This window comes from Nelumbo lutea, chromosome 6 (assembly GCF_056320005.1).
Source record: "Nelumbo lutea isolate HS-2025 chromosome 6, American lotus-T2T, whole genome shotgun sequence".
NCBI classification, from domain to species: Eukaryota; Viridiplantae; Streptophyta; class Magnoliopsida; order Proteales; family Nelumbonaceae; genus Nelumbo; species Nelumbo lutea.
In genome coordinates this window covers 30,972,039-30,999,254 of record NC_142689.1, presented here as the reverse complement: position 1 = coordinate 30,999,254, position 27,216 = coordinate 30,972,039, and the positions used below count along the sequence as shown (strand labels likewise).

The window sequence follows — 27,216 nt, the reverse complement described above, 5'->3', positions numbered from 1 at the left end:
GTTGCTTCAAGTTTTATTTTGTGGTTCTGCTATTCTATGTCCGTTCGTATCAGGTTCAAAACTGTCGGTTCACATTCAACTCGAACCCGAATAAAAACGGATCAATCTGGACTCGATCCGATCCATTTGCAGCCCTAGATCGAATGGAATCCCGCCTTCACCGCGGTTTGGGGAATTGAGATATTGGAGTTTGGTGCTTGTTGAGAGAACCTGTGAAGAACTGGAAGAAATCGATCAGACTAGTCCCTCTTGCTTGAACTCAGGTGATTACTTGTTTGTTTTCTTTATCCACAGATAGAAAATCCAACACCCAATTGAAATGAAACATCTCTTTGTTTCATTCCCCGGAGAATTTGGTGCTAATGTTCTTTTTCTCATTTCTTCTTACATTCATGCTTTCTTCTTCTGCTTATTCTTTTTGTAATTATTAATTTTCCTTATAGGGTTTGAAGCAAATTGCAAAAATTCCGTATTTTTCTGTGTTTTATTATTTGGCAGGTAAGAGAGGCATTGAATTAAGGTAGAGAAACCCGACAATGCTGCCAAGATGGAGAAGAACAATTATCCATCTCTCCAGGGCTGGACTACACAAGAGTACTGGAACCCCAAAAGATATATATGTTGCTTACAGAAACCATTCCAGGGTTGCTGCAGCTACTACTGTAACTTCGACTGATTCTACAGTAAAAGATTCGTCAAGCAAACAACCGGTATAAGTGCTAATTCCTTTTTGTCCACTTTTCCTTTATCATATACACCTATGTTCAAAATTCAGTCTTTGTTCTTTTTTGTGAGACAACTTTAGAAAACGAAGTTCAGAAAAGATCTTAGTGGACAATGTTGCTTATTTACACTTTGTGTTGCCAAAAAAGTGTATATCCTGCTCACGAAGAATGGATATGAAATTTCTACCTGTTATATGGAGGTGAAAATCCATACGGACTAGGATAGTATTTGCTTACCCTAATGAATATGGTTCACAGATATCTTTGCATTCCCCAATGAGTAATTAGTTCATATGAACCTATCCACGATTTCTGAGCAGAACGGTGCAAAATTTAGGCAATCCAGTGAATCCATATATAAAGAGGAAACATGTTAGTTTCCACTGTTCCACCTTTAAACAAGCATATCTTTTTAAGGGGCATGACATGAGGTAACTTTCAATATAAAGGAAAAAACTTCTAATTTAGGGACACTGCAGCAATCTTTATCTCTCAAGAAGATAAAAAACTAATTAATCTGAGGTACTAAATGAAATTAATTTTAATTATATTTAGAATTTAATCAATGAATTTGACAAAACCAGTCCAATGAATTTGATTGATCAAATTTAATGCGAGTGGCCAACCTACAAATTGTGTATTGTGGTTCAAGCCTGAATAAACCATGATATGAATCTGGAAACACTATCGTGTTATTCTAGTGAAGAGCTAAAGAAAAATAAAAAGTATAAGAACTTTACCCCATTTCATTAAGCTGTTTTGTGGTGCTAAAGCATATGGACACTGTTAATGAAAGTATTCTGGTGTTTGATGTTGCTAATAGTATTTGTCCTTTATGCATGATAAATAATTCAATATATTTCTGATTTTTTTCTCTTCCTATTGATATGGGTACATGCTCTGGGCAAGTGCATACATCTTGCATATAATGTACTTAACAGATTCATGTAATCCTTTGTCTCTGTGCTCCTGGGACAAGCTTAGATTTTCTTTTTCTTTGCATAGCTATTGTTCAATTCTTTCAACTTGTCATGACAGTATAAATGCAATCTGAATTTATTCACATCTTCAACTTGCTTCAGTTTCAAGCAGTGGCATACTGGCACTTTATGTTCAGTTAATTGTGTCTATTATTCATTTTATGCAATTGCCTGATTTGACAGGTCAACATAAATAAAATGTTTTGGAGCAAGGCATGCTCTTTGGCCCTGGCTTCTGATTCACCTCTGTATGTTGAAGAACCAAAGTATGAAGGATTTAAACACATCATGTTCAAGCTATTACTGTTTTATAGTAAGCAAAGCAAATCCATTCGTGGGGCAAATGTGGTGTACCGGCGCATTATTTCACAAGTTGATAAACCTGCTATTTATGATGGTGGGTTATTTTTCATTATACATACACAGAAAGAGAACCATATTACTTAATCTTTTCCCAGTAATTTTTCTGACCATCTTTGCCTGATCCTTTTGTTAATTGGTATTCCTATTGCACTTCTGCTCTTTGAAGGATGGAGACTATGTAGAATCTACATTGACAGTTCAAGTATTGTATTTTTTTGGTAGCAACTATTTGTAAAAAAGAATCTGATTATTATGAAGACATTCATTGTTTTTGGCCATATTTGTAGAACCCAGGTATTTTATGTACCTACTGATAGGCAGGTCATGTTTAGTAATTTCCATTTAATTGGATAAGATTGTCTTACAAAGAAAAAGAAAATGAAGTTCATTTCCTTTTCAGGAAGTAGTTTGTTTATTATTGGTTTCAGGTTATGCTTACCACTCTTATATTCTTCTTCATGGTTCTTTATATGTGATGGTAGTGCAATAAAACAGAATAGAGAAAGGGTACTTGTTAAGCAAGAAGCCTTGAGACCCCAAGTTGAAAGTCCATACTAGCTAGTTAGTAGATCTGATGATTGCCCTCCATAATTAGAGTCGTGTCAGGTTGTCATTCTCTTTGGATACCCTTGGTTGGGTTCAGTCACTAATCATGTGAATTACCAAAATTACCAATGCAGTCATGCTCAGTGCTTTCCCTTAAGTTTTAGGCTATGTTTGGTTTGAAAGAAAAGGTAGGGAAACCTGTACAAACCTTGTATAGGTGTCCCTATCTTTTCTTTCAAACCAAACACAGCCTTAAGGACAGGAATCCTTTAACAGTTGGTAATGGAAAATTTCTCACAACATTTCAGCACTCTTTTTCTTTGTCAATTATCATCCATCTAGATAGTTGCTTGTTTCTTGTTTATGTCTGAAGGGCAGTATTGGGAATTTTACACATCATACCTGATGTCCCTAAAAATTTTTTTGTCCTGTTTGAGATAATTACTGCTAATACAATAAGAAATACCAATATTTTTCTTTTTCTGTTGGGGTCGATTTGGTTTTAGAGGCAAGCTCCTTTGAAGAGTTCTTGGTGTTGCCATACATTTGGGCATTTTGAAGGACCAAACAGAGAACTTTTGTGATGCCATTATACTTCTCTGAGTGTCTACATTGCTATATGTGGTTCTTTTGAAAGGACTTCTGTTTCTTAAGAATTTATTGAGATTAATCTGATGCAATTAAAAGTTTTTAGCTCTGTTTTTTTTGGAAACATGTAACTTCTTATCATGTATGTATTTTTTCTCCTCGAGATATTCACTGGTTATTATTGGTTGAAAACACCTAAAATGGAAAGAGAAATTACAACTTCATGAATGGGGGCAATCAAGTGCAGGATAAGGATTCTTTACACCGTAGTCTTGTACCATTATATGACATAATCATTACTGGGACTATGGTCCATAGCTTTTCTACTTGGAGGGTAATAGGGTTATATTTCTTTGGTTTCTTTTCTTGCCCATTAGTAAATACACTTTGATTTGTTGCTGCTAAAAGTTCATGAATTGCGGAATAAGATTACTGGTAAAAAATTGCAGGATAAGATTATTTTTTCTAGACCCTTGTATTGCAACAGTACACCATAACCTTTTTAATGAATCTGTGTACAATCTCATGTTGGACTTAGCCTATTCTAATCATTATATTTGGTTAAGCTGATATTAGATTTTGATATCTTTTTCTCATCAATAATTTAATGTGTGCTCTTCCACCTGTAGTATTTAAACTTGGAGAAAACCATTAAAGCAATAATTTGTACAGCTTTCTGAGGGATCTTCTCCCTTTATCAGATACATATCCATCTTTCATAAAAAAGCAATCTTTTCTTTTTCTTGTGTACCATATTTGGCTTTGCTACAAAATACCTTTCTTAGCGAATTTGTATGCCATCTCATGATGCATTTAGCATTCTTCTGATCCTTATGTTTGGATATCTTTTTCTCTTCATTGATTTAATGCCTACCATTCTCTTCCACTGCAGTGTTTAACTTGGAGAAAACTTTTAAAACAACATTTTCTTTGCTTGTACTTCATATGTGGCTTTGCTTGCGCCGCTTGAAAGAAGAGGGAAAGGAAGGTGTTGAATTTGGCCAATACTTGTATGAGATCTACAATCATGATCTAGAATTGAGAGTATCCAAGGCTGGGGTTAGTTATGCTTATCTTGTTAACTTTAAACTCATGGAATTCAGGCAATGTTTCTTTTAACTTTTCAGTGATGTTTTCTGTTCTTATTCATGCAAGTGTCAGAAGGAGCAGGTGAAAAACTGCTTTCTAACAATTGTCTCACATTTTTGGAAGCTGGCACAGAGTTGAACGCATGCCAATAATTTCTAAGAAACTAGGAGTGGCTTAGAAATGATTTAAGCACTAATAATTTAACAATTGATGTGGCACAAAGCAGAATGGAATGTTGAAAGTTGAAACATGATTCTTGCATATATCTGGGATAAGGCCTAGATGGTGACAGTGACAATGATGAAACAAAGAGTGACCTAAACTTATTAAAAAAAAGAGTGGCCTATTTATTGGAAATGTTTAAGCAAGCTTTGTTGCCTCAGGATGATTTTTTCCCTTGAAGCTAACCGAATGTCAGCCTTAATATAGCTGAGCCTTATCATTTTAGTGAACATTATCCTCTTACTAGTAGTAGTAAGTAATTATTAAATCATGCCATTCTTCCATCTGATACCATGTCACATGTATCATTCATGTGCATAACTTCAAGAAATAGAGAAACCAAGTCATGATTGGAAAGGGCAGCCTGTCTAGTCAACTGGTCCAAGAGAAAATCAATACTTTATTTTAGAGTTCTGTAAGTTTATATCAATATCCTTCTGGGTATAGTGTATAGAGAATTAAATTTATGATATAGTTCATCTGATTCTGATGCACAATAGTACTGTACAAAACAATCTAGAACACAGTCCCTAATCTCTTACTCTGTACACTAAGGACTGTTAAATTTAAATTAGCATCTTGAAAGCACATGCATGACTTATTCATAAAAAAAACGTACATGCATGACTTGGTCATCATTCCTACTATGAGAAGCAACTAAGGTAGCTGGTGCCCATTGGAATGGCATATTTATGTAAAGTTAAGATGGTACACATGAATAGTAGAACCTTTCATTTGAATGCCAGACACGTAGATCTCATGTACTAACATTGACTAGACCAAATGCCTGAATAGAATTCAATCTTTCTCTTATGTACAGTCAAAAAGATTTACTAATTCGATTTTGGCATCACATCTCTTATGTGCTATCTACCTCATCTATTTATATGTATTGCCTGTATTTATATTTAATGCAAACTGTTGACTTATTCTCATTGATCACTGGAGCTCCATTTGTTCCTCTTACAGTTTCTACTGGTAATTTCGTGGAACATTTGTGATGTAAATCACTTATACTAACTTTGCATATATGGCTCAGAACAAGCATCTTTTTTGGTTAATGGTAATGGTACAAGTGTATAGTCTTTTTTGGGATTGCTTGACCTGTAACTTTTTGTTGCATTCTTCCTTGTTTCTTTGAAATGCAGGTTAACTTATTGTTGACCAGATGGATGAAGGATTTGGAGAAGATATTCTATGGGAATGTGGTTGCATATGATGCTGCAATGCTTCCTGAAGCTAGACCAGGTGAATTCCAAAATGTGATTTGGAGGTAGGGTTTTGATTGAAGCTACTATTTTTCAGCCTTCCCCAGTGAATGTTTGATGTACCTTTTATTTACTGAAAGAATAATGTGGAACATTGATTGCTTTTAGTTGCTATTAATACTTCATCCATAATCATGTTTAGAGGAATTACCTTTACCCAAAAGCAATGCAAGATAAATGGAAAAACATATTACTATGGAACATAAATATTCAACCATTACCTATGCTACAACAACTAACAAGGTTTAGACATAGTAACATATCCCCATTCCTTACCTCTATTCGTTTTGGGTAGGATACTAGAAAATAGGAAAAAGTTATGGAAGGGTGACTTTTTTTTTTTGATCAATAACTTTGAAATTTCATTAAGAATCAATAAGGAGTATAAGCAATCAAAAAAGGGGAGATAAACTCTCTTTACATATTACAACTTACAAATGAACCCAAAAAAGGTTTTCACTACCGCCCTGTTTTGCTAGAACATCAGCAAAGGGAATTAGCAGTCCTATTAGCTCAATGCAGCCTTACTTCAATGCCTAGTGTTAATTTCTTGAACTTCCTTCTTACATTCCTCTATCTTCAGAAAATTAGAAACTGTTTTCCTCCTTTTGCAACCAGCCCACTGCCAATATGGAATCACCTTCAATAATCAACTTTCTAATACTCATATCCCTTGTCCTTTGTACACCTTCCAGAACTTCCAAAATCCCAGCCCTTAATGAATCACCTAAACCAATTGGACCTGAATAAATTGCAAGAACTTTGCCTTCTTCTATTCTGAAAACACCTCCAATGCCTGAGGGGCCTGGATTAACCACACTGCTCCCATCAAAGTTAAGTTTAATAAACTGTTGGGACCCAAACACTCCCTTCGAACCCAACTATAGGAGTGGAGCAGGCCACCACCGAACAGCATTTCACTAGAAGACAACGTGGCAGATCCTCCCAGAGTTAGTTACACTCACAGCCTCCCATAGTTAGTTACACTGCCACCAGAAAATATTCTCTCCATGATTGCATACATGTAGGCCAGCTATATAAGGCCCTGATCATGTAATAAGTGGCGTGAATGAATAACCCTTTCACCTCTCTCTGAGTCATTTTCTTCCTACCTTTCCCCTCTCTTTCCCCCCATCTTTTGTTTTATGAGGTTAAGCCACCCTCGAAGGGACTTCCGAGGTGAGCGGTAACTCATCAGATTGGTATTAGAGCCAGGTTATCCAAATCCCAGGCTTCACGATGCCACAAACATGTTCCACTACCGTGGATGATAGGGTCGACCAGCTTGAGGTTGGATTCCACCAGGTGTTGAACGAACTCAAGGAACTCAAAGTGGTCGTCTCTAGCTTCGCCTCTCAGCAACAGTCCGGCGAGACCAGTCACCCAGCAGGAGCGAAAGCCTCTGCTTCCAGTAGCCAAAGAACAGGGTATTACCCCACTGAAAAAGTCACTAAGATCAACTTTCCCAACTATTCCGGTGGAGATCCCATTCCTTGGATCTTTCAAGCAGAAAGATATTTCGAATACTACGAAACTCCCGCACACCAACGTGTCTCCATCGCCTCCATTCATCTAGAAGGAGACGCGATTCTTTGGTTCTAGTGGTATCGCTAGAATCATCCCCAGGTAACTTGGGCGGAGTTCATCGAAGCTTTGTGCATCTGCTTTGGGCCGACGACGTTTGTGGACTACGACGAGCTTATCACTCGGTTGAAGCAGACTGGAATGGTAGTAGAGTACTGGCTTGAGTTCAAGCGGATGGCGACTAGGGTACACGACTGGCCGGAGAAAGCCTTAGTAGGATGTTTTGTGGGGGGCCTCAGAGAGGATATCCGTCTGGAGGTGAGGGCTCTCCGTCCGCCTACAAGAAAGAATCAACAACCTTCATAGAGCTAGCAAACCGACCTACCCGAATTTGAGGACTCCTCCACGGGTCGATCAGCTTCCTTGAAACCGGCTGGGGATCATCAGAAGCCCATATTGCCCCGGCCCACTATGCCCTTCAAACGTTTCTCATGGGCTGAGATGCAAGCCAGATGCGAGAAAGGCCTTTGTTATAATTGTGATGATAAGTTTGGACCGGGCCATAAATGCCGGGTCCAACGGGTGTTTCTCCTACAGATAGAGGAAGAGCCGGAAGAGACAGACCCAGAGCACTTAAATGACTGCAAACTGATTCCAGACGGACTAGAACCTGACGGGGCCAAGATCTCCTTACACGCCCTCATGGGCCTCAACTCTCTTCAGTCCATGCGCGTAGAAGGAAGATTGGTGGGCCGGACCGTGATGATTTTGATTGATAGTGGCTCTACCCTGAATTTCATCACTTGCAGTTTGGCTAAGCAGCTAGGTATGACCATACAACCCACTCCTCTCTTTTCAATCCATGTGACTAATGGTAGTCAGATGTCGTGTAATGGTGTATGTAAGAAGGAAAAAATCCTCATACAGGGCCATAATTTTGTGGTGGATCTCCACCCATTGGATTTCTCGGGGGCTGATATTATTTTGGGGATTCATTGGTTGCGTGGCCTGGGCCTGCTCTATGTGATTGGGCCAAAATGACAATGGATTTTCACCAGGATGGCCAGACTTGTCATTTACAAGGGGTGCGGCCCCCTAGTCCACAAGGTGACACTTTAGCCTCCATGATACGGGCCTCCAAGGATGCTAGCCAACCCATATTTATGCACTTGGGCATTCGGCCCACAGTCCAAATTTTGGACAACCAGGGCTGTGTTCACCCCACAGAAGCCCAACATGAGGCCTTACGATCAATACTCGATCAGTTTGGCGATGTATTCAAGGAGCCGAACCAATTACCTCCACCCCGGGCTCATGATCATCAAATACCTCTCTTACCCGGTTCTAAACCGGCTAATGTGAGGCCATATAGATACCCTTACTTTTAGAAGCTGGAAATTGAGAAGGCAGTGAGAGAACTATTGGAAAAAGGGCATATATAGACCAGCACCAACCCTTTTTCATCTCTCGTACTCTTAGTGAAGAAGAAGGATGGTAGTTGGCGCTTTTGCGTAGATTACTGGGCCTTGAATCAAATTACCATTAAGGACAAGTTTCCTATACCCCTAATTGATGAACTACTGGATGACTTAGGAGAGGCATGAGCGTTCTCCAAATTAGACCTGTGGTCCGGGTATCATTAGATTCGGGTCCACTAGGCTGACATCCACAAGACGGCCTTTAGGACCCACGATGGCCTTTATGAGTTTTTGGTTATGCCGTTTGGACTCACCAACGCCCCCTCCACCTTTTAGGCCCTCATGAATGACATCTTCAGGCCATTCCTAAGGCGATTTATTTTGGTGTTTTTCGATGATATTCTGGTGTACAACAGGGATTGGGACACACATATGGAACATCTGAAACTCACCCTCACAACTCTAAGGGGGCACCAGTTACATGCCAAAATGACAAAGTGTTCCTTTGGACAAGGACAAATTCAATACTTAGGCCATGTTGTTGCAGCAGGTCAAGTGGCCCAAACCCACTACTTTTAAGGTTATGTGGGGCTTTCTTGGGCTTATCGGATATTATAAGCGCTTCATTAAGGGGTATGGGCTTATGGCCACCCCTCTAACGTGTCTATTAAAGAAGGATTCCTTCAGTTGGACTGATAAAGCCCAACGGGCTTTTGAAGACTTGAAGATAACAGTTTCTAGCTCTCCAGTCCTCACTCTTCCAGACTTTTCTCCGCCCTTTGAAATAGAATGTGATGCGTTGGGTGTAGGAGTAGGGGCCGTCTTGATGCAGAAGGGGCAGCCCATTGCTTATTTCAGCAAGGCTCTCTAAACAACTCACCAAATTTCGTCCACTTATGTCAAAGAAATGATAGTTGTGGTAATGGCAGTGCAAAAGTGGCGTGCATACCTATTGGGACGCCAATTTGTTATTAGGATAGACCAACGGAGTTTCAAGTACATAGCAGAGCAAAGGGTGCACACCCCGAAGCAGCAAAAATGGCTTAGTAAACTGATGGGCTTTGACTACCTCATAGAATATAAGCCGGGGCCCGCAAATAGATTTGCTGATGCCTTGTCACGAGTAGAAGAGTTAGCCCATCTGACCTGCTCTCATCCCAGCTTCCCTTTGTTTGAAGCTATACGGCAAGAAGCCAGGTGATCCGCAGTTGCAGGTCATTAGAGATATGTGGAGGTGAGACCCTTCACAAGTTGCTGGTTACCAAGTTGTGGGGCCTGATCTTTTCTTTAGGGGTCGGTTTGTTGTTGCCCAGAATTCGGCCCACAAAGCTGAACTGCTAAGGTTGTTTCATGACTCCGCCTTGGGAGGGCACTCGGGGGTGCTACGGACCCTAAAGAGGCTCAACAACCACTATCATTGGGTAGGAATGAGTAAGGATGTATTGCACTATGTATCCGAATGCCAAACATGCCAACAGCAGAAATACTCGTCACAGTCTCCTGCTGGCCGTCTCACCAAGTACAACCATTTCTTTGCATTACCTCACCCTTACACTGCAGCAATGGTGGCTGACATCTTCATCCGGGACGTCGCCAAGCTGCATGGGACCCCAAGATCCATTGTCTCAGATCGGGACCCTGCTTTCCTGAGTTCATTTTGGAAGGAATATTTTCGGTTGCAAGGAACCCAACTGCACCCCTCCACGAGTTATCACCCGCAGACTGATGGGCATACTGGAGTTCTTAATCATTGCTTGGAAGCCTACCTTAGATGTTCCATAGGGGAAAAGCCTTGACAGTGGGCTCACTGGCTTCTGTGGGCAGAATACTGGTACAATTTGACTTATCAGTCGGCTGCTGAAATGACACCCTTCAAAGCTTTATATGGCAGAGAACCTTCTCCCATATTACCTTATGAAAAGCCTTGACAGTGGGCTCACTGGCTTCTGTGGGCAGAATACTGGTACAATTTGACTTATCAGTCGGCTGCTGAAATGACACCCTTCAAAGCTTTATATGGCAGAGAACCTTCTCCCATATTACCTTATGAATATGGGTAATCCAAGGTGGCAGAAGTAGAGACCCGTCTACTTGCGAGAGACGGGATTCTTAGATTGCTTAAGTCCAACTTGACAAAAGCCCAACAGCGAATGAAGGCCTACTATGACACTCACCACCGCCCATTAGAATTTCAGGTGGGTGACTTTGTTTACCTTAAGCTCCAACCTTACCGCCAGATCTCGGTATTAAGACGGGCTTGGCACAAGCTAGCACCCAGGTATTATGGGCCTTATAAGGTTCTAGAGAGAGTGGGCCTTGTTGCTTATCGGTTGGACCTCCTGCAACTTCAAAGCTTCATCCAGTGTTTCACATCTCACTTCTTAAGAAGGTGGTGGGAAATCATACACCTGTCTCACCCAACTTACCCGAATTCATTGAAGAAGGGGACACTGACACGGAGCCTATCAGAATTGTGGATTTCCGTTGGGTTTGACGAGGTGGTCAAGTTGTGCCAGAAGCCAAGGTAGAATGGGCTGGGCTTCCTCCAGATGATGCCACTTGGGACCCAAACACTCCCTCCGAACCCAACTATAGGAGTGGAGCAGGCCACCACCAAACAACATTTCACTAGAAGACAGAGAGGCTAGCATGACATGCGGCAGAGCCTCCCAGAGTTAGTTACACTCAGAGCCTTCCAGAGTTTGTTACACTGCCACCAGAAAATATTCTCTCCATGATTGCATACATGTAGGCCAGCTATATAAGGCCCTGATCATGTAATAATTGGCATGAATGAATAACCCTTTCATCTCTCTCTGAGTCATTTTCTTCCTAACTTTTTCCTCTCTCCCCCCCCCCCCCCATCTTCTGTTTAGGAGGTTAAGCCACCCTCGAAGGGGCTTCCGAGGTGAGTGGTAACTCATCATAAACCCACTAGCTAGAGGAGACCAAAGAGGAGTTGTGGCAGTCTTGTAAGGGGTTGAGTTTGTCACCTCCTTCCAACTACTAAACAGAACTTCCACTGGAATATCATCAAATAGGTCTTAGGTTTTTATCCAGTGGACCACTATTATGTTGATGACTTCAATAATTGCTTCTGTACTTCCTCTCCTTATTTGATAAGATCCTTGAAATTCTCTCCTCCCAAATAGTCCAGATAATAGCAGCTCTGTACATCTTCACAATATCCTTCCCCTTTTCTTTGGCTAACTAAATGTTGAAGATGCAAACAACAACAGTTCATCTAAAAAAAAAAGATGCAAACAACAAGCTTTGCACATTTGGTGGGGGAGTCCACCTGATCAAAGGTAAGAATTTTTTGTGTACATTTCTAGAAAGTGACTAGAGATTTATATTTTTGGTGTCTATATGTAGGTTTCTAAGATATGACTCTTAAATCTTAATAGGTTTTAGGGTACAGACTTTGTCAGAGCAGTTAACAGAAACAATGTTAAAAAGACTCTTGTTTGGTTTATAACAGGTGCTGAAGGTCTGATAGTGGCATAGTTTTCAAGGTGTCTAGGTGATTCTGGGCAACACTGGGGTGCTATAGTTGTCAAGTCGCCTAGGCGATGGAATTTGAAAGTATAACATGTATATCCCTACTCCTCTTAATCTACATTATTGGTTTTTTATACTAACAAACGTACCTGTATGCTAGCTATTAGCAATAAAATCATTTGAATAAAACATAAAGTTCCATAGCTAGCACCCAGGCCAAAAAAAATGGGGGATTGCAGATAAGAAAAGAGTGAAAAATAAGGGGGTGGAGCCCTTGTTTCGTTCACAACATAAGTTGTCCAAGAGGACGATGTGGACTGTGTTTAAGGGGGTGGAGACCCTGTTTCAGGCTAAAAAAAATGGAGGAGGATTGTTAAGAAGGAGGAGGAGGAGGAGGAGGAGGAGGCGGAGCCCCTGTTTCATCCCAAAAGAAGAAGAAGAATGTACCAGGAGGTCTTCCCGTCATCGTTTTCTCTTCTCAGCTCTCGGTCTTAGCTCTCGTTTTCTCGTTTATTAAAGTAAAAGAATTACTTTAATAGAAAAAGATAATATACAACAGGGTGTATTGTAATAAGATAAAACAAACCAATAAAAATGATATAATACATATGCACATTCAAAAAAATAGTATAGCATATATATGTCTGAGTGCCTAATACAAAAACACGTAGGCGTTGGGCGAGGCGACTTCTAAAAATCGCCTAGTCGCCTAGGCGCTACCTTGACAACTATGTGGGGCGCCTAGTTGCCTAGGTGATAAAAAATTTATAATATAAAAAACTAACTTTTGGATAGTTCCTTAGTTTTATATGGGCGACACAGTGGACTCCCTCTAGGAGCAAAATGCGCTTCAGCATTGATCTGGGAACCAGTCTTAGAGCGGCTAGAAAAGAAATTGGCAACTTGGAGGCTAAATGCTTGTCCTTGGGGGGCAGAATTACACTGTTAAAAAGCTCCTTATCCAACTTGCTGGCATTTTATCTCTCCTTATTCCCAATTCCAAGTAAAGTGGCCCAAAGAATTGAGAGGCTGCAAAGGGACTTTTTATGGAAAGGTTGGAAGGAGAATAGGAAGAAAATACACTTAGTGAGTTGGGACAAGGTGTGCTATTTGAAAAGTAAAGGAGGCTTGGGTCTTAGGCGAATGAGAACCTTTAATAAGGCTCTTCTTGGGAAATGGATCTGGAGGTTCAGGTTGGAAAGAAACCACTTGTGGAGGAAGTTAATGGCAACAAAATACAACATAGATAGAGGAGATTGGATCACCACTTCTCCCCCATCCTTAGGCTGTTCGGTATGGAGGAAAATATGGACATTCTCCCCATTTTCAGTAGAGGCTTAAGCTCCAACCTTGGGAAGGGTGACAGGCTGTCCTTCTGGAAAGGTCCCTTCCACACTCCTCTTCCCGAGTTATTTCCACATCTATTTCAGTTAGCAGACCATCAAGATGCAGTGATTGCTGAATGTTTTGAGGTGGTGGGGAACTCAGTAGCCTGGTGCCCTTCTTTCAGAAGGAATTTTCAGGATTGGGAAATTCCTGTCCTGGCTGATCGACTCGATCTGCTCTCCCTTCAACCCCTAAATCTACTCAATGAAGAGAGCTGGTCCTGGACTTGGAGTACAAATGGCCTCTTCTCAGTCGAGTCATTTGCCACTCACATGACAATGAGTACTTCAGAAGATATGTCTACTTCCAGAATCTGGAATCCAACCTCTCCCTCAAAAATCAATGTCTAGTGTGGGCTGCAGTTCTAGACAGGTGTTTAACTAAAGCCAACCTATGTAAGAGAGGGGTTCATATTCAGGACCAGAGGTGTGTGTTATGTAGTCAAGGAGTGGAAGATAGCAGTCATCTGTTTCTGCACTGCTCAATATCTGCTAGAATTTGGAATCATTTTCTTGGTTCGGTGGGTCTTGCCTTGTCAATGCCAACTTCGGTGAAGATGTTGTGGAGCTGGGGATTACAGGGATTGTCAAAGCTTGCTTCAGTTGTGTGGAATTCAATCTGCTCAGTTGGGGGCTAGGCTGAATTCTAGGAGCCTATGGCATCTGTAATTTTGCTATGTTTGGGCTGTTTCCCCATCTAAGGTGTTTGGGGGCCTTTGTACTAGTATCTTCTATTAATAAAAATTACATTACCTTTTCTCAAAAAAAAAAAAAAAAGAAATAGTTTCTTAATTTTATATACCATTCAGCATGTATATTAATTGAAAAAATAGCAATTCTCTTTAGTAAGAACATTAAATTTCCTCTAAAAATGTGGCAAATCATCACATTTAAAAGGTAAAAATCTTTTACATATATTAATTTCATTATTTTCAAAAATAATAATACTGTAATAAGTATTTAAGAGAGCAGTTTCATATCAATTAGCAGCTAAAGAGGTTGTTAACTTTATATGATAAATATTCAAGATGGAAACTAAAATAGAAAAAAACAAGGATGGAGTTTCTGTTTGATTTAATTAGAGACATAGAGAATAGAAAAAAAAGAACCTCTTTATAATTCTATTTTTTTTTTCCTCTTACCTTTCTTTTTTTTTCTTCTCTCTTCAAAACCCTTTGATCTTTTAAATTTCAATAGTAAAACATTAAAACAAAAATAATAAAATCTTTTAACACATGCATTAATAGATACAACAATATAAAAGGTGCTCACTTTGTCATTTTTTGTCGCCTAGAAGGGTGCCTAGTTGCTAACAGTCAAGGTGTTTGGGCGAGGTGCCCAGCCAAGGGTGCCTAGTCACCTAGGTGATGCCTTGACAACTATACTAAAAGCATAGTGGGATTGGGTATTGGAACAAAGGGTAAGAGCAATCTGCTAGTTTAACATCGGTTAACTCAGCAGAAATATTAGCCAGTGGGTAGTTGATTCTGGAGAACTGGGATAGGAGGGGGAGGTCCCTTTGTGGTTCTCTCAGGTGATCATTTCTTGGACAAGATGCAGTACCCAAATCCCATGGACCTACAGGCACAAAATTCAGGAAATTGAATGTATTACAAGGGAGTTGAATGTTGCTTTTAAATGGGTGAGAAAAACAGCAATTGAGATGTTCGGTACTCTCGCTAAACAAGGGGTGTTGGGCATCAAATGTTTTGGGTAAAGCTATAAAGTTGTTTGAAGTGGAGAAATTTCCCACCATGTTGTAATCTTCAAGTTTGACTTAAAAATCTTCTCTTATTGAACAAAAAAAAGTTAACACGGAGGTCTTCCTAGAAAGGGTCATTGAAAGAAATATTAACACTAGTCACTTGGACTCAATATCCTCCAATATTTCTGGTTATGCCTATTTTTATTTGTTGGGAAAATTTGGAATAAGGGCTCTAGCTGAAGCTTATGATGTTAATTAGGGGGCTTTTTTTTTTTTTAGTTTGGAGTTTAAGGAGGACAGGGAGAAAGTTCAGGGCAAGGAAGAAGGCCTACCATGAAGGTGATACAAATTTTTTAGAACTTGTGTGTGTCTGTGAAGAGGGGGAGGACGGGGGAGGGGGGGGTGTGTCCTGGAGGTGTAGGCACAAGATAGAAGTCTAGAAAGTGTGAAGTGCGGAAGGGAATGATATAATGATAGGGAATACAAGGATCCCAAAGTCTAAAGCAGTTGTGACCTTAGGTGGACCCTAAGGTCTGCCAATAACCTGACAGATGGGCTAGGAAAACAAGGAGCCACTGGAAATAAGTTGTACTGGGGTTTGAATCGTTTGATTCCCTAAAGGACATTGCAAGGAAAAATAGATTGATGGCTAGCCAAATGATGGGGTGCCTGGTACATTACTGTGTATATACCATTCTTTTAAAAAGCTAATAACAGTTACTGAGTAAAAAAAGGAAATTGTAAGGGAAAACAGATTGATGGTTAGTGGGACTAGGCAAAATGACAGGGTGTCTGGCACATCACTGTGTATATACCATTGTTTCTTAAAGTATCAAGAAAACAAATTACAGTTACTGAGTAAAAAAGTAAAATCTAGGATCCCTTATTTTTTGATCAATAATCTAGGATTCCTTTAATCAAAAAGCTTTGTAAGGCGTTTTTTGTTACATTTAAGTATGTTATTTTTTCCAATTTAGGTCCTTTTTTTTGGCGGGGGGGGGGTACCATTTGTCATTGTTTTGATCCTTGCTTCTTGGTTTTGTCTCATGTTGGTGTCCTTTTGAATGGGAAATTCCATGTTTTAGGGTTGGTTGCTTTGGGTAGGGGCCTAGAAGGTGATATAACCTATTGCATTTGAACAGCAATAGGTTGGACATCCTTTTACTGGGGATGGTTGGTGTTTTTACCTTGGTCTTGTACTTTTTCTCACGTTGACCTCTTTTACTCCATGGAAGAATTATATCAGGTTAAACCTTTCATCCGAAATTTCTATACATTTGTATTTATATTGAATTCAAGGATCAAAATATCAGCATCGGGCATCGTACCGAAGAACTCAGAATCGGTTACGCTTAAGAAATGCATGGATACGAACGGAAAATATGGAAATGCTTGGATATGCTAGGGAAACATATAAAAATTCCATAAATACATTAGTAATACTAAATTTAAAATCAAATAGCCACAAATAATGTATAAATACATAGGCTATGTATATTTTAATGGTGTATGAAAAAATACATTACAATTAATATAGCAGGATGCATAGATATCATACAATTTTATTGATAATACATTAGTCAAGAGTCCAAGACACATAACATGTGCACATATTATATTTTAATAATTATATCATTTGTTCTCTATTTTTTATTTTTACTTTTTTTACATTAACAAAAAAGTCAACCAAATATTAAATTCTCAAATGCAAATTTTTTGATCAATTAATATCAATTAATAATTTATAAAAATATAATCTCAATTTAAAATATATAAAATCTACTAGAATTTTTAAGATACACATCATATGCAAATTTGTAATTACTAAAATAATTATTCCATTATTAATGTAATGTAAATTAAAATATAATTAATTATTTAAATATATATTAACCTTAAGTACTAAAATAATTATTCCATTATTAATATTTTATTTGTATAAATTTCTTGAGGTGAAAATCATCTATTGATTTTAACGTGGATTTGATAGATTATTTATTCCATTAGTTTATAAAATATTAATTTTGAATATTATTCTTTTCAAAATTTTGTTGAAATTGTTAAAGATAAATATGTATTATTTATTTGGATCACATGTAGATACTGTATCTAATAAAAGATATTTTATTTTACTTATTAACATAAGAAGCAAGTTGGCCTAGTGGTTTAAAGGGTGGTTCAAGTCTTAGGCGCACTGCGTGCTAGGCAACTTAGGTTTGAATCACCCCATCTCCACTTTTTAGTAGAAAGATGCAGTGTATCAGTCCTTATCAATGTATATCGTCCAATACAATGCAATATGGACCGATACACACCCATATTGCCCCGATACTCCCCGATACGCATGACTGGCAGGATACACCTCCAATTGTAGCGTATCTAGTATCAGTTATGGTTGAGACCAATATGATACGCCCCATATCAGACGTATCGTATCGATACTTCAATCCTTGACTGAAATGAAAATTACTGTCTGAAATGAAGACAAACACATTTTCTGTTTGGATTAGATCAGGTTGCCCCAGACCTTGACTTGAGTATGAATCTTTTGAACCTCATTTCAATTTGGGATGGTGAGTTGGATTAAGCTTGGGCCTTAACCAAGTTGCAGTGTAGTTGCTCCATGAGTCAAGTGTCTGCTTGGTTTAACTCTTTGTTATGATGCTTGTCCATGCTGCAGGAATGTATTCTCTGATGATGGTTCACCAATGCCAAATGATGCTGCATCACATGCAGTGCAGGCACGCTCTCTCATCTTTCAATATTTTCAATTAAATTTACATTCATATTTTGCCTTCATTTATCACTTAAATCTGGAATTTGCTTTTAATTATGCATGGTTAATGATGTTAAATAGAGTCATATTCCTTGGGTACAAACTGGTGAAGGGACAAACTTTTCCTCACATTTCTTGTGGTTGATTTTTGAGTAAGAGATCCATTTGGTATGGTAGGGGCCATTACCTGGTGTTATGGTAAAATCCTGGGCTGGAAAGTGTGAAAACGGGTTTGAGTCTGAGAGCGGTCACTTTGTGCAAAAAAAAAATGCCAAAGGTTAGGACTGTATCCAGTCTATCTCTCCCAAGACCTCAGATAGACCAACATTGGGTAATGACCTTTTTTTTTTTGATCAATTGGATAATGGCCTTTTTGAGATCCATTTGGTATGATTAGATCCCCCAAGGTCCTTCCTGCTATTATAGTGGATACCTTATCCCTCTTCTTGAGTGAGTGGTAAAGATAGAGGCTACCTTAGCTATTTTCCTGAGCTAGTTGTTGAGTTCCAAAATAGTGTGATTGTGGGGAGGTTTTGATCATCCATTTGTCAAATCTGTATGGCTGTATCCTAATGCGAACCACAAGTAACACTTGGCCATCAGTGGAAACCAATTTGTGTGTACTGTTTCTGCAATTAAGAGTACTCTTGGATATCTTGACAGTTCATCACCATGGCTCCTTGACTATCCTGCACATTTTTTGTTGATTAGGATATAATCTAATGCTGGTACCTTTCAGTTAGATCCTGCTCACCTCTAAAATGTGTTTTTCTCATTTATGTCCCATGAGAAAAGGTGGAGCCTTTTAGAAAGTCCAGAGTTAGATCTTTCCATGGTGCCCTTTTTAGATGTATGAAATGCTGGTTGTATTTGGAGGAAATATGTTCCACATTGTATCGAGGCCTTTTTGTGGCCGATATTTTACTTGACAAGGTTCTCACTTTTTACCTTTCAATAATATAGGAATTCAGCTGCATGGATGTTGTATCATATGCATATCTACAAAGGAGTTGGTGAATCTGTTTCCTTTTTTGCTCCACCCTTTGAACGTTCTTTTGCTTTGTTTCAGACTTCATGGTTTGTCCTCCCTTGATGAGGCAAAGCAGTGTTTATCCTGGCATTTGGTTGTGGTTGTGAGAAGAGGAGCTACTATTTGGTCCATGGTTCCTTCTTCTATCTGTTAGGCTGTTTGGTAATAACAAAACCTAAGAAATTTTGAAAATTTGGAAGAGCTTTTGGGATGCCTATGTCAGATGTCAAGGAATTTTTGATGGATTTGTCACTAATTCTCATTTCTCAATGAGTTGAAAAACTCAAGGTGTAGTGGCTTTATTTATTGTCTGTCTAATGTTTTGGGTTTAGAGCTCAGTATATTGTAAAATTTCATCGTCTTTGGGCCTTTTCTTATATCTCTTCAATCTTCATACATGCATATTAACAAAAAGGCTTGATTACTAACCCTCCTCATCACCACCAAAAAAAAGCAAAAAGAAAAGTCCCATGAGAAAATATTCATGGTTCAAGAAATATTATTAATCCAATTGTTTGATATTGAGACAAGTCATTCCACTAAATCCCATGTGTAATTGGTCAGGGTGTAATCTTTTTGTTCTTAGACCATATTTTCACATATTGACCGCTGAATCTGAGCTTGCACACCTACTTCCCTTAAATGAGGGGTTTGCACATAACCTATCAAATCTTGAGCCAAGGGGAGTTACCCACGTGGCCATATTTGTATTTGGGCATCATTCACCCATAAACTAAACTGTTAAATGGGCATTGAAAGCCTGATTTAACTGTCTTTGTTATGCTTTCAGGCTATGTCAAGGTATGCTCGTCGGGAGTCTGCTTGCCTGTCATTAACAGGTAGGTCACCATTTCCCAACATTGGTTGCTTCTCATTGTATTTGTGTAGAGAACAGTGATGTGGGCCCCACAGCTGTGGTCCCACTCTGTCCGTAGGGTAGAATGTATCTAGTCACGGCTGTGGTTATTTTGCTGTTCTGTTATTTCTAGTTTCAGTTTTATATTGTTTGTTATTTGTTAGCAGTTATGATGTAAACACCAAGGGCAGATATGTCCTTTCATGTAACTAGCATAACCTATATATATTAACTTAAAGTGGCGGCGGCAGAATATTGACATTCTGTTCTTCTCCTAAAAATCTGTATTCTATTGCTCTTCCATCACTCTTTCTTCTACATCTTCTTCACATTCTCTTCTCATCGAACCTGAAATCTCTTAGTGATCAAGACTGAATAGCAGTCTTGAAAACCTACATGGTATCAAAGCCAAGCTAGGGTTTTTCATGTGAGTCTAATACCAGCCGACCACATGAGAATCTCCTAGGACTGAAAGCTGAAAAGGAGGAGTTCGCATATTGATTCTTGGAGATCGCCAGAGGTACTAGCATCTGTTGGAAACTTGCTAGGGTTGCAGAGTGTTGGTGGTCAGGAAGGATCAGAGAAGAGGTTCAGGTAACCCTAGAAGGCAACGAACTATTTTTTCCTTGTAAGTTGTTACTTTTTTAACAGAAGTTCTTTCAGAGAAGATAGGTTGGACCTATCTGGAGGGGAAGGCCGAACCATTCTAGCTCTTTCTCTCTTCAATTTCCTAGGGTTTTACAGCAAACCTTGGACCGAACTGTGTTTCTCTCTACTCTAGGGTTTGAAAGTGATCTGCGGCAAGCCCTAGTGGTTGACTGAACCCTGTGATCTACCTAGAGCTACTCTTAAGTTGATTGGTAGGTCCGATCAGATTCTAGGGTTTCTTATTAACCATACTGCAAGCTCATCTATACAGTTTGGACTGTGTGACTGAATTGCTTCCTTTCAGGACTGATTAAAACCCTAACTTTCCCTAGCATATCAGTTTTGTTTTAAAGCTGTTCTCAGAGTTCTAAGGGGGTTAGAGATCTACGGACAGCTACTGCTGTGTTGGCTAGTTGGTTTCAGATCAGAATTACTTCGGTTTTGTGCACATACACCAAGAATACAGATCAGGCCTATACTGTTTTGATTGTGATTGGTGATTCAAGTATTGTTTTGAGACTTGATAGAAGTGGAGTCTAAAATTCAGGCAGAAGGCAGTCTGGGGAACATCAGTTATGGTGGTGTTTCTGAGATGGGTGATCAGATTACGACCGTAAAGTTTGATGGATCAAACTATTTGGAATGGGTCCAATCAACCATGATGGCTATTGGTGGAAGAGGTAAATTAGGGTACCTTCTGGGAGATATGAAAGAACCTTCCAAGGGAGACCCGACATATACCAAGTGGATGCAAGAAAACTACTTGGTTATGACATGACTGTGTAATTCTATGCAGCCTCATATTAGCCGGAACTATTTGTGGGCAAAGACAGCTAAGGAGATATGGGATGTTATGAAAGAAATTTACTCCCAACCCCTTAATGTTGCCAGAGCATATGAATTGAAATGTGAACTGAACACCCTTAAACAAGGGGAGAAACCGGTATAAGTCTACTTCTCTACCTTGAAGTCCCTGTGGCATGAGATTGATCACTTAGAGACTCTTGAGTGGGAGAGTCCCAAAGATGCTCAGACCCATAGAAAGCACATCGAGACAAACAGAGTTTTTGAGTTCCTGGCGGGACTGAACCCAGAATATGATATTGTGAGGCAGTAGATTTTGACTAGAGACAGTGTGACTCTCTCTCAGGCTTACTCATTTGTACACAGTGAAGAAACCAGAAGGAAGGTTATGATGCAACCCGTATCAGCCTTTGTAGCGGCTACACCCAAATCAGGGGGTGATTCAGAGAAGGACAGGAGGAAGGAAGACAAGAAGGATGTAGTATGTGAACATTGTAAGAAACCCAAACATACAAAAGAGACATGTTGGAAACTGCATCCCCACTTGGTTCCTGCGAAGTTAAGAAACAAGAAGGGCACTGCTCATGTAGCCATGAACACTGATTCAACATCCTCATCTGGCACAAAAGGAACATCTTTGGAGACCTTAGCTGCAGTTCGGGCTGCCCTAATACAATTAGAAAAGGAGGTTGGAAATTCAACTCAGCCACCACAGCCTCCATTAGCCCCTGTCACATCTGCCTTCGCCCATTCAGGTACTCGAGCTTCAGCCTATCATGCCTCAGCTCCAGGTACTACTGAGCCTTGTTGGGTAATAGACTCAGGTGCATCTGATCACATGACTAACTTGCCTTCACTGTTTACTACTTACCATTTGTCTTCTGGTAGAGATAAGATATCTATTGCTGATGGTTCCCTGGTTCCTATTTCTGGGAAGGGTGACATCAAGATTTCAGATACTATGTCCCTATCATCTGTTTTGCATGTGCCTAAGCTTGATACTAACCTTCTTTCAGTCAGTAGTATTACCAAGCATATGAACTGCTCAATAACCTTCTTCCCTGACCGATGTGTTTTTCAGGACTTGGAGACGCAGAAGGTGATTGGGACTGGCCGTGAGACAAATGGGATCTATCTGCTTGGGGAGCGGTTCCGTCAGGGAGAGTCAGTAGAGAAGTTGCCTTTTGTTTCTCAGAGTGTGAGTCCGGTTATGCTTTGGCATAACTGATTAGGTCATTTGTCTTTTCGATCTTTACAGAGTTTGTTTCCTACTTTATTTGAGTCTATTGAGTTGTCTTAGCTATAGTGTGAAAGTTGTGAGTTTGCTAAGCATTGTAGAAAGCCTTATTTATTGAGTAATAAAAAGAGTGATAATTCTTTTGATATTGTGCATACTGACGTTTGGGGGCCTTATCATATCCCTTCAATGGGTGGGTACAGATATTTTTTGTTATTTGTCGATGACCATACCCGCTTTTCTTGGGTTTATCTCATGCGTTCACGAGATGAGGTACCTTCCCTGACCCAAAATTTTCACCAAATGATCCTAACCCAGTTTGATGCTAAGATCAAAGTTCTTCGATCTGATAACGCAAAGGAATACTTTGCCAAATCATTGACATCTTATCTTCTTCATCATGGGGTTATCCACCAGAGCTCTTGCCCTCATACACCTCAGCAGAATGGAGTTGCCAAGAGGAAGAATAGGCACATTTTGGAAGTGACTAGAAGCCTCATGTTTACTTCCAATGTCCCTATTCGCTTCTAGGGGGATGCTATCCTCACGGCGGTATACCTTATTAATCGGATCCCTTCCAGGGTCCTTGATATGCAATCTCCTTTTTCGCTTCTACACCCACATGAGGACTTGTTTTCTATTCCCCTTAAGACATTCGGTTGCACTTGCTTTGTGTAGCTTCTCAGACCCTATCCCTCCAAGTTCGAACCCAAAGCCTCCAAATGCATCTTCCTTGGTTATGCACAAACTCAAAAGGGTTATTGTTGTTATGATCCTGTCTCCGAGAGGGAGTTTGTCTCCATGGATGTCACTTTCTTTGAGGGGACACCCTATTATCCTCGGGTCGCCCCTCAGGGGGAGAGTAGTGAGAGCGAGGTTTGAGTTCTTGTCTTCAGGGGGAGAGCAGTGAGAGTGGGGCAGTTCCTTTACCTATTCCATTGGGTGATGAGAATTGCATTGGTGAGGGTGGTCAGAGGGATCAAAAGTTGAGGGAAAGCTGCAATGGTGAGGGTGGTCAGAGGGATCAGGAGTTGAGGGTTTATCACAGGAGGTGCAGGCAGGTTGATTCTGATCATCAGCAGTCCAGACCAGCTCCAATCTCATTTGCAGCTCCAGGTCCAGATACTTCAGTCCCAAAGCCCACAGAGACTTCCTCTACAGATGATCTTGACCTTCCAATTGTAGTCCGTAAAGGGAAACGACATTATACCACATCCACAACCCACTGTATTTCCCACTTTTTATCCTATGATCGTCTATCTCCTACCTACAGGTCCTACCTTAGCTCCATTTCCAATGTCCCTTGTCCAAGAACAGTGCAAGAAGCCCTATCCGTCCCTGAATGGAAAGATGCAATGCAAGTTGAGATGGATGCTCTGTTGAAGAACAACACCTGGGAGGTAGTTGATGTGCCAAAAGGAAAGAAACCAGTTGGATGCAGATGGGTATTTATGGTGAAGCATAATGCAAATGGATCTATTGAGAGGTATAAAGCTCGGTTAGTTGCAAGAGGGTTTACACAGACTTATGGCGTAGATTACTTGGAGACATTTGCACCGGTAGCCAAGATGACTATTATTCGAGTTCTCTTGTCCCTTGCAGCAAGTCACGCTTGGCCTTTATACCAAATGGACGTGAAAAATGCCTTTCTGAATGGAGATCTGTAGGAAGAAGTTTACATGCGTTTGCCTCCTGGGTTCTATGATGCAGAAGTAGGTAAGAAGGTCTGCCGGCTCAACAAGGCTTTGTATGATTTGAAACAGTCACCTAGGGCTTGGTTCGATAGATTCAGACTAGCACTTGTGAAGTTTGGATATGTACAGGTCCAGTCAGATCATACTCTATTCATCAAGAGGGTGGAGTTCTCTTTGACACTGTTGGCAGTATATGTTGATGATATTGTGGTCACAGGGAATGATAGCCATGAGATTGGGTCTCTTAAACAGCTTCTTCACCAAGAATTTGAGGTGAAGGACCTTGGTGTACTTTAGTATTTTTTGGGTATTGAGGTTGCTAGATCCAAACATGGGATCTTTATATCTTAGAGGAAATATGTCCTAGACCTGTTGGCAGAAACTGGAAAGTTAGGTGTCAAGCCTACAGATACACCAATTGAACAGAATCAAAGGATTAGTGCCGAGAGTGGGGAGCTTCTTGAAGACAAAGTTATGTTTCAGCAACTGGTAGGAAAGCTCCTATATCTCTGCCTCACTCGGCCAGATATTACTTATGCTGTTAGTGTTGTCAGCCAATATATGCATTCTCCTAGAACCACACATCTTCTTGTGGTAGAAAGAATCTTAGCTTACTTGAAGAGATGCCCAGGTAGGGGTATACTTTTCAAGAACAACAATCACATGAAGGTGGAGGTTTATACTGATGCAGTTTGGGCTGGGAGTGTTGATGACAGAAGGTCTACCTCGGGATACTGTGCCCTTGTGGGAGGAAACCTTGTCTCTTGGAGAAGTAAGAAACAAAGTGTTGTCTCTCGGTCAAGTGCTGAAGCAGAATACAGGTCCATGGCCAATGGAATGACTGAAATCCTATGGCTAAGATCTCTACTTGAGGAGTTGGGTATTGAGTATGAGAAGCCCCTGATGCTGTACTGTGATAATCAAGCCGCCATTAATATAGCACATAATCCAGTACAGCATGACAGAACCAAACACATTGAAGTTGACCGCCATTTTGTGCGAGAGAGGGTCTCATCTCAAGAAGTATGCCTCTCTTACATCACATCCAGTATGCAACTAGCAGGCATTCTTACTAAAGCCGTATCAAGAAAGAAGCTAGAGGCGGATCTATCCAAGTTGGGAATGATGAACATATACTCCCAACTTGAGGGGGAGTGTAGAGAACTGTGATGTGGGCCCCACAGCTGTGGTCCCACTCTGTCCGTAGGGTAGAATGTATCTAGTCACAGCTGTGGTTTTTTTGCTGTTCTGTTATTTCTAGTTTCAGTTTTATATTGTTTGTTATTTGTTAGCAGTTATGATGTAAACACCAAGGGCAGATATGTCCTTTCATGTAACTAGCATAACCTATATATATTAACTTAAAGTGGCGGCGGCAGAATATTGACATTCTGTTCTTCTCCTAAAAATCTGTATTCTATTGCTCTTCCATCACTCTTTCTTCTACATCTTCTTCACATTCTCTTCTCATCGAACCTGAAATCTCTTAGTGATCAAGACTGAATAGCAGTTTTGAAAACCTACACTTTGTAATTGCCATTTCTTGTCAGTTGTTTGTTAATTGAAGAATTAATGTGATGCACTGAATAACTGAATATAAAGCTGAGGCTTTGCATTGTAACTGAACTAACTGATTCAATGCACCACTGCCAGATACTGGTTCTTGTCTCAATTTGCTTATTAGAGAATAGGGGGTTGAAGACATCCTTGATCTGAGAGACCATGAGGGGAATATACCATCTCATTTATGTGAAGTGAATGACTTGCCATGTTTTCTTTACCACAGAATAGATCTTGATACTATTATACAACGGAATATGCTTTTAGGTATGAGAGTATCATTAAATGAGAATATTACATAGGGTTCTTGTTACCTTGCTGATTGGCACTTACTATTGTACAACTGTTTCTTCTTCAACTTTTGCGATTTTGATGTCCCGGTGCTGTATGTATCTCAAGGAACTAATGGTACTTTCTTGGCTGGACAGATGGAGAAGCTATATTTTCTGGCAACTTCAAGTTTAGCTCATTAGAGAATCTTCCGTGATTGCATGAGCTGATGAAAGAGTACTTGATGGGAATCCTGTACCTTTGCAGCCAAAGCAAAGTCTCATCTGTTATCTTAGTTTCAAGACAGGCTTTCTAATCGCAAGTTAAGCAATTGTAAAGTTTTCTTGGCTTGTCATTGTTAGGATACTTTATTGGGCTAAAGGTGAGTAGCAATAAACAATCCATGTTTGTAAACTTTGAAGTAAATTGATTCTTCATTATTGGGTTGATCATTGTCTTCTAAGCTTGTGAGGTTTCCTTTCCCGAATTACATAAGGTACAACAATAGTTGGTGTGATTTATAATTTCAACTCCATTGTCATATCAAGCATAAGTTATATTTCCTCTTGTTTCTCTTTATGGTTTTACGTCTTGTATCTATCCTTTATACGATGCAGATTCTTTTGTTTGAACTAATATATTATACAAAATTACAATCACTGGCTGATCATGTCTCATAGCTGCAAATAACCATAATTGCCTTAATATTCAAAATTTGAGGAAAAACTGATTGATTTAGGACATGTTGGTCAGTAATGGTCTTGGATGTCTATGTATATAGGGGTGGGAGGAGAATGAAAAAAAAAAGTCACAATGACAAAGGGACTTTTGGGATGGTTGGGCCCTCATAATTGTTCACTTTTCAGATTGTCGGGTTCCACAATTTAATGGGTCCAAGATGAGAGATTGAGCTAAAAAGTAGCTTGGACTGATCATACGGCTAGGTTCTGCTGTAATTATTTGGGCGGCAGTAAAAGAATCAAAAGATCGAAAAAGAGCTCAAAAAAATTCTGCACTGGTTTGGTTA

The 27,216-nt window shown here is 39.8% G+C and overlaps 1 protein-coding gene across 2 annotated transcripts; it reads left to right on the top strand.

The window, feature by feature from the left end:
* Positions 1-26,768, top strand: LOC148848332 (ubiquinol-cytochrome C chaperone family protein). 2 transcript variants are annotated; one of them, XM_088950780.1, is made up of 8 exons: positions 1-263; positions 499-710; positions 1,889-2,102; positions 4,095-4,261; positions 5,662-5,786; positions 17,995-18,055; positions 19,911-19,959; positions 26,348-26,768. In XM_088950780.1, exons 2-8 carry the CDS (start codon positions 537-539, stop codon positions 26,404-26,406), a joined length of 849 nt encoding a protein of 282 aa, XP_088806906.1. In that variant the 5' UTR covers positions 1-263; positions 499-536; the 3' UTR covers positions 26,407-26,768. The 2 variants fall into 2 exon arrangements, with proteins under 2 accessions (XP_088806906.1, XP_088806907.1); XM_088950781.1 differs by lacking the exon at positions 19,911-19,959 and having other exon boundaries at positions 4-263.
* The last annotated feature ends 448 nt before the right edge of the window (positions 26,769-27,216 follow it).

Excerpts from the sequence above, each read along its gene's own strand:
- LOC148848332 (XM_088950780.1), top strand. The coding sequence starts at position 537 with ATGCTGCCAAGATGGAGAAGAACAATTATCCATCTCTCCAGGGCTGGA. Across the intron at positions 711-1,888 it reads ATTCGTCAAGCAAACAACCG|GTCAACATAAATAAAATGTT; the intron begins GTATAAGTGCTA and ends CTGATTTGACAG. Across the intron at positions 5,787-17,994 it reads TTCCAAAATGTGATTTGGAG|GAATGTATTCTCTGATGATG; the intron begins GTAGGGTTTTGA and ends TCCATGCTGCAG.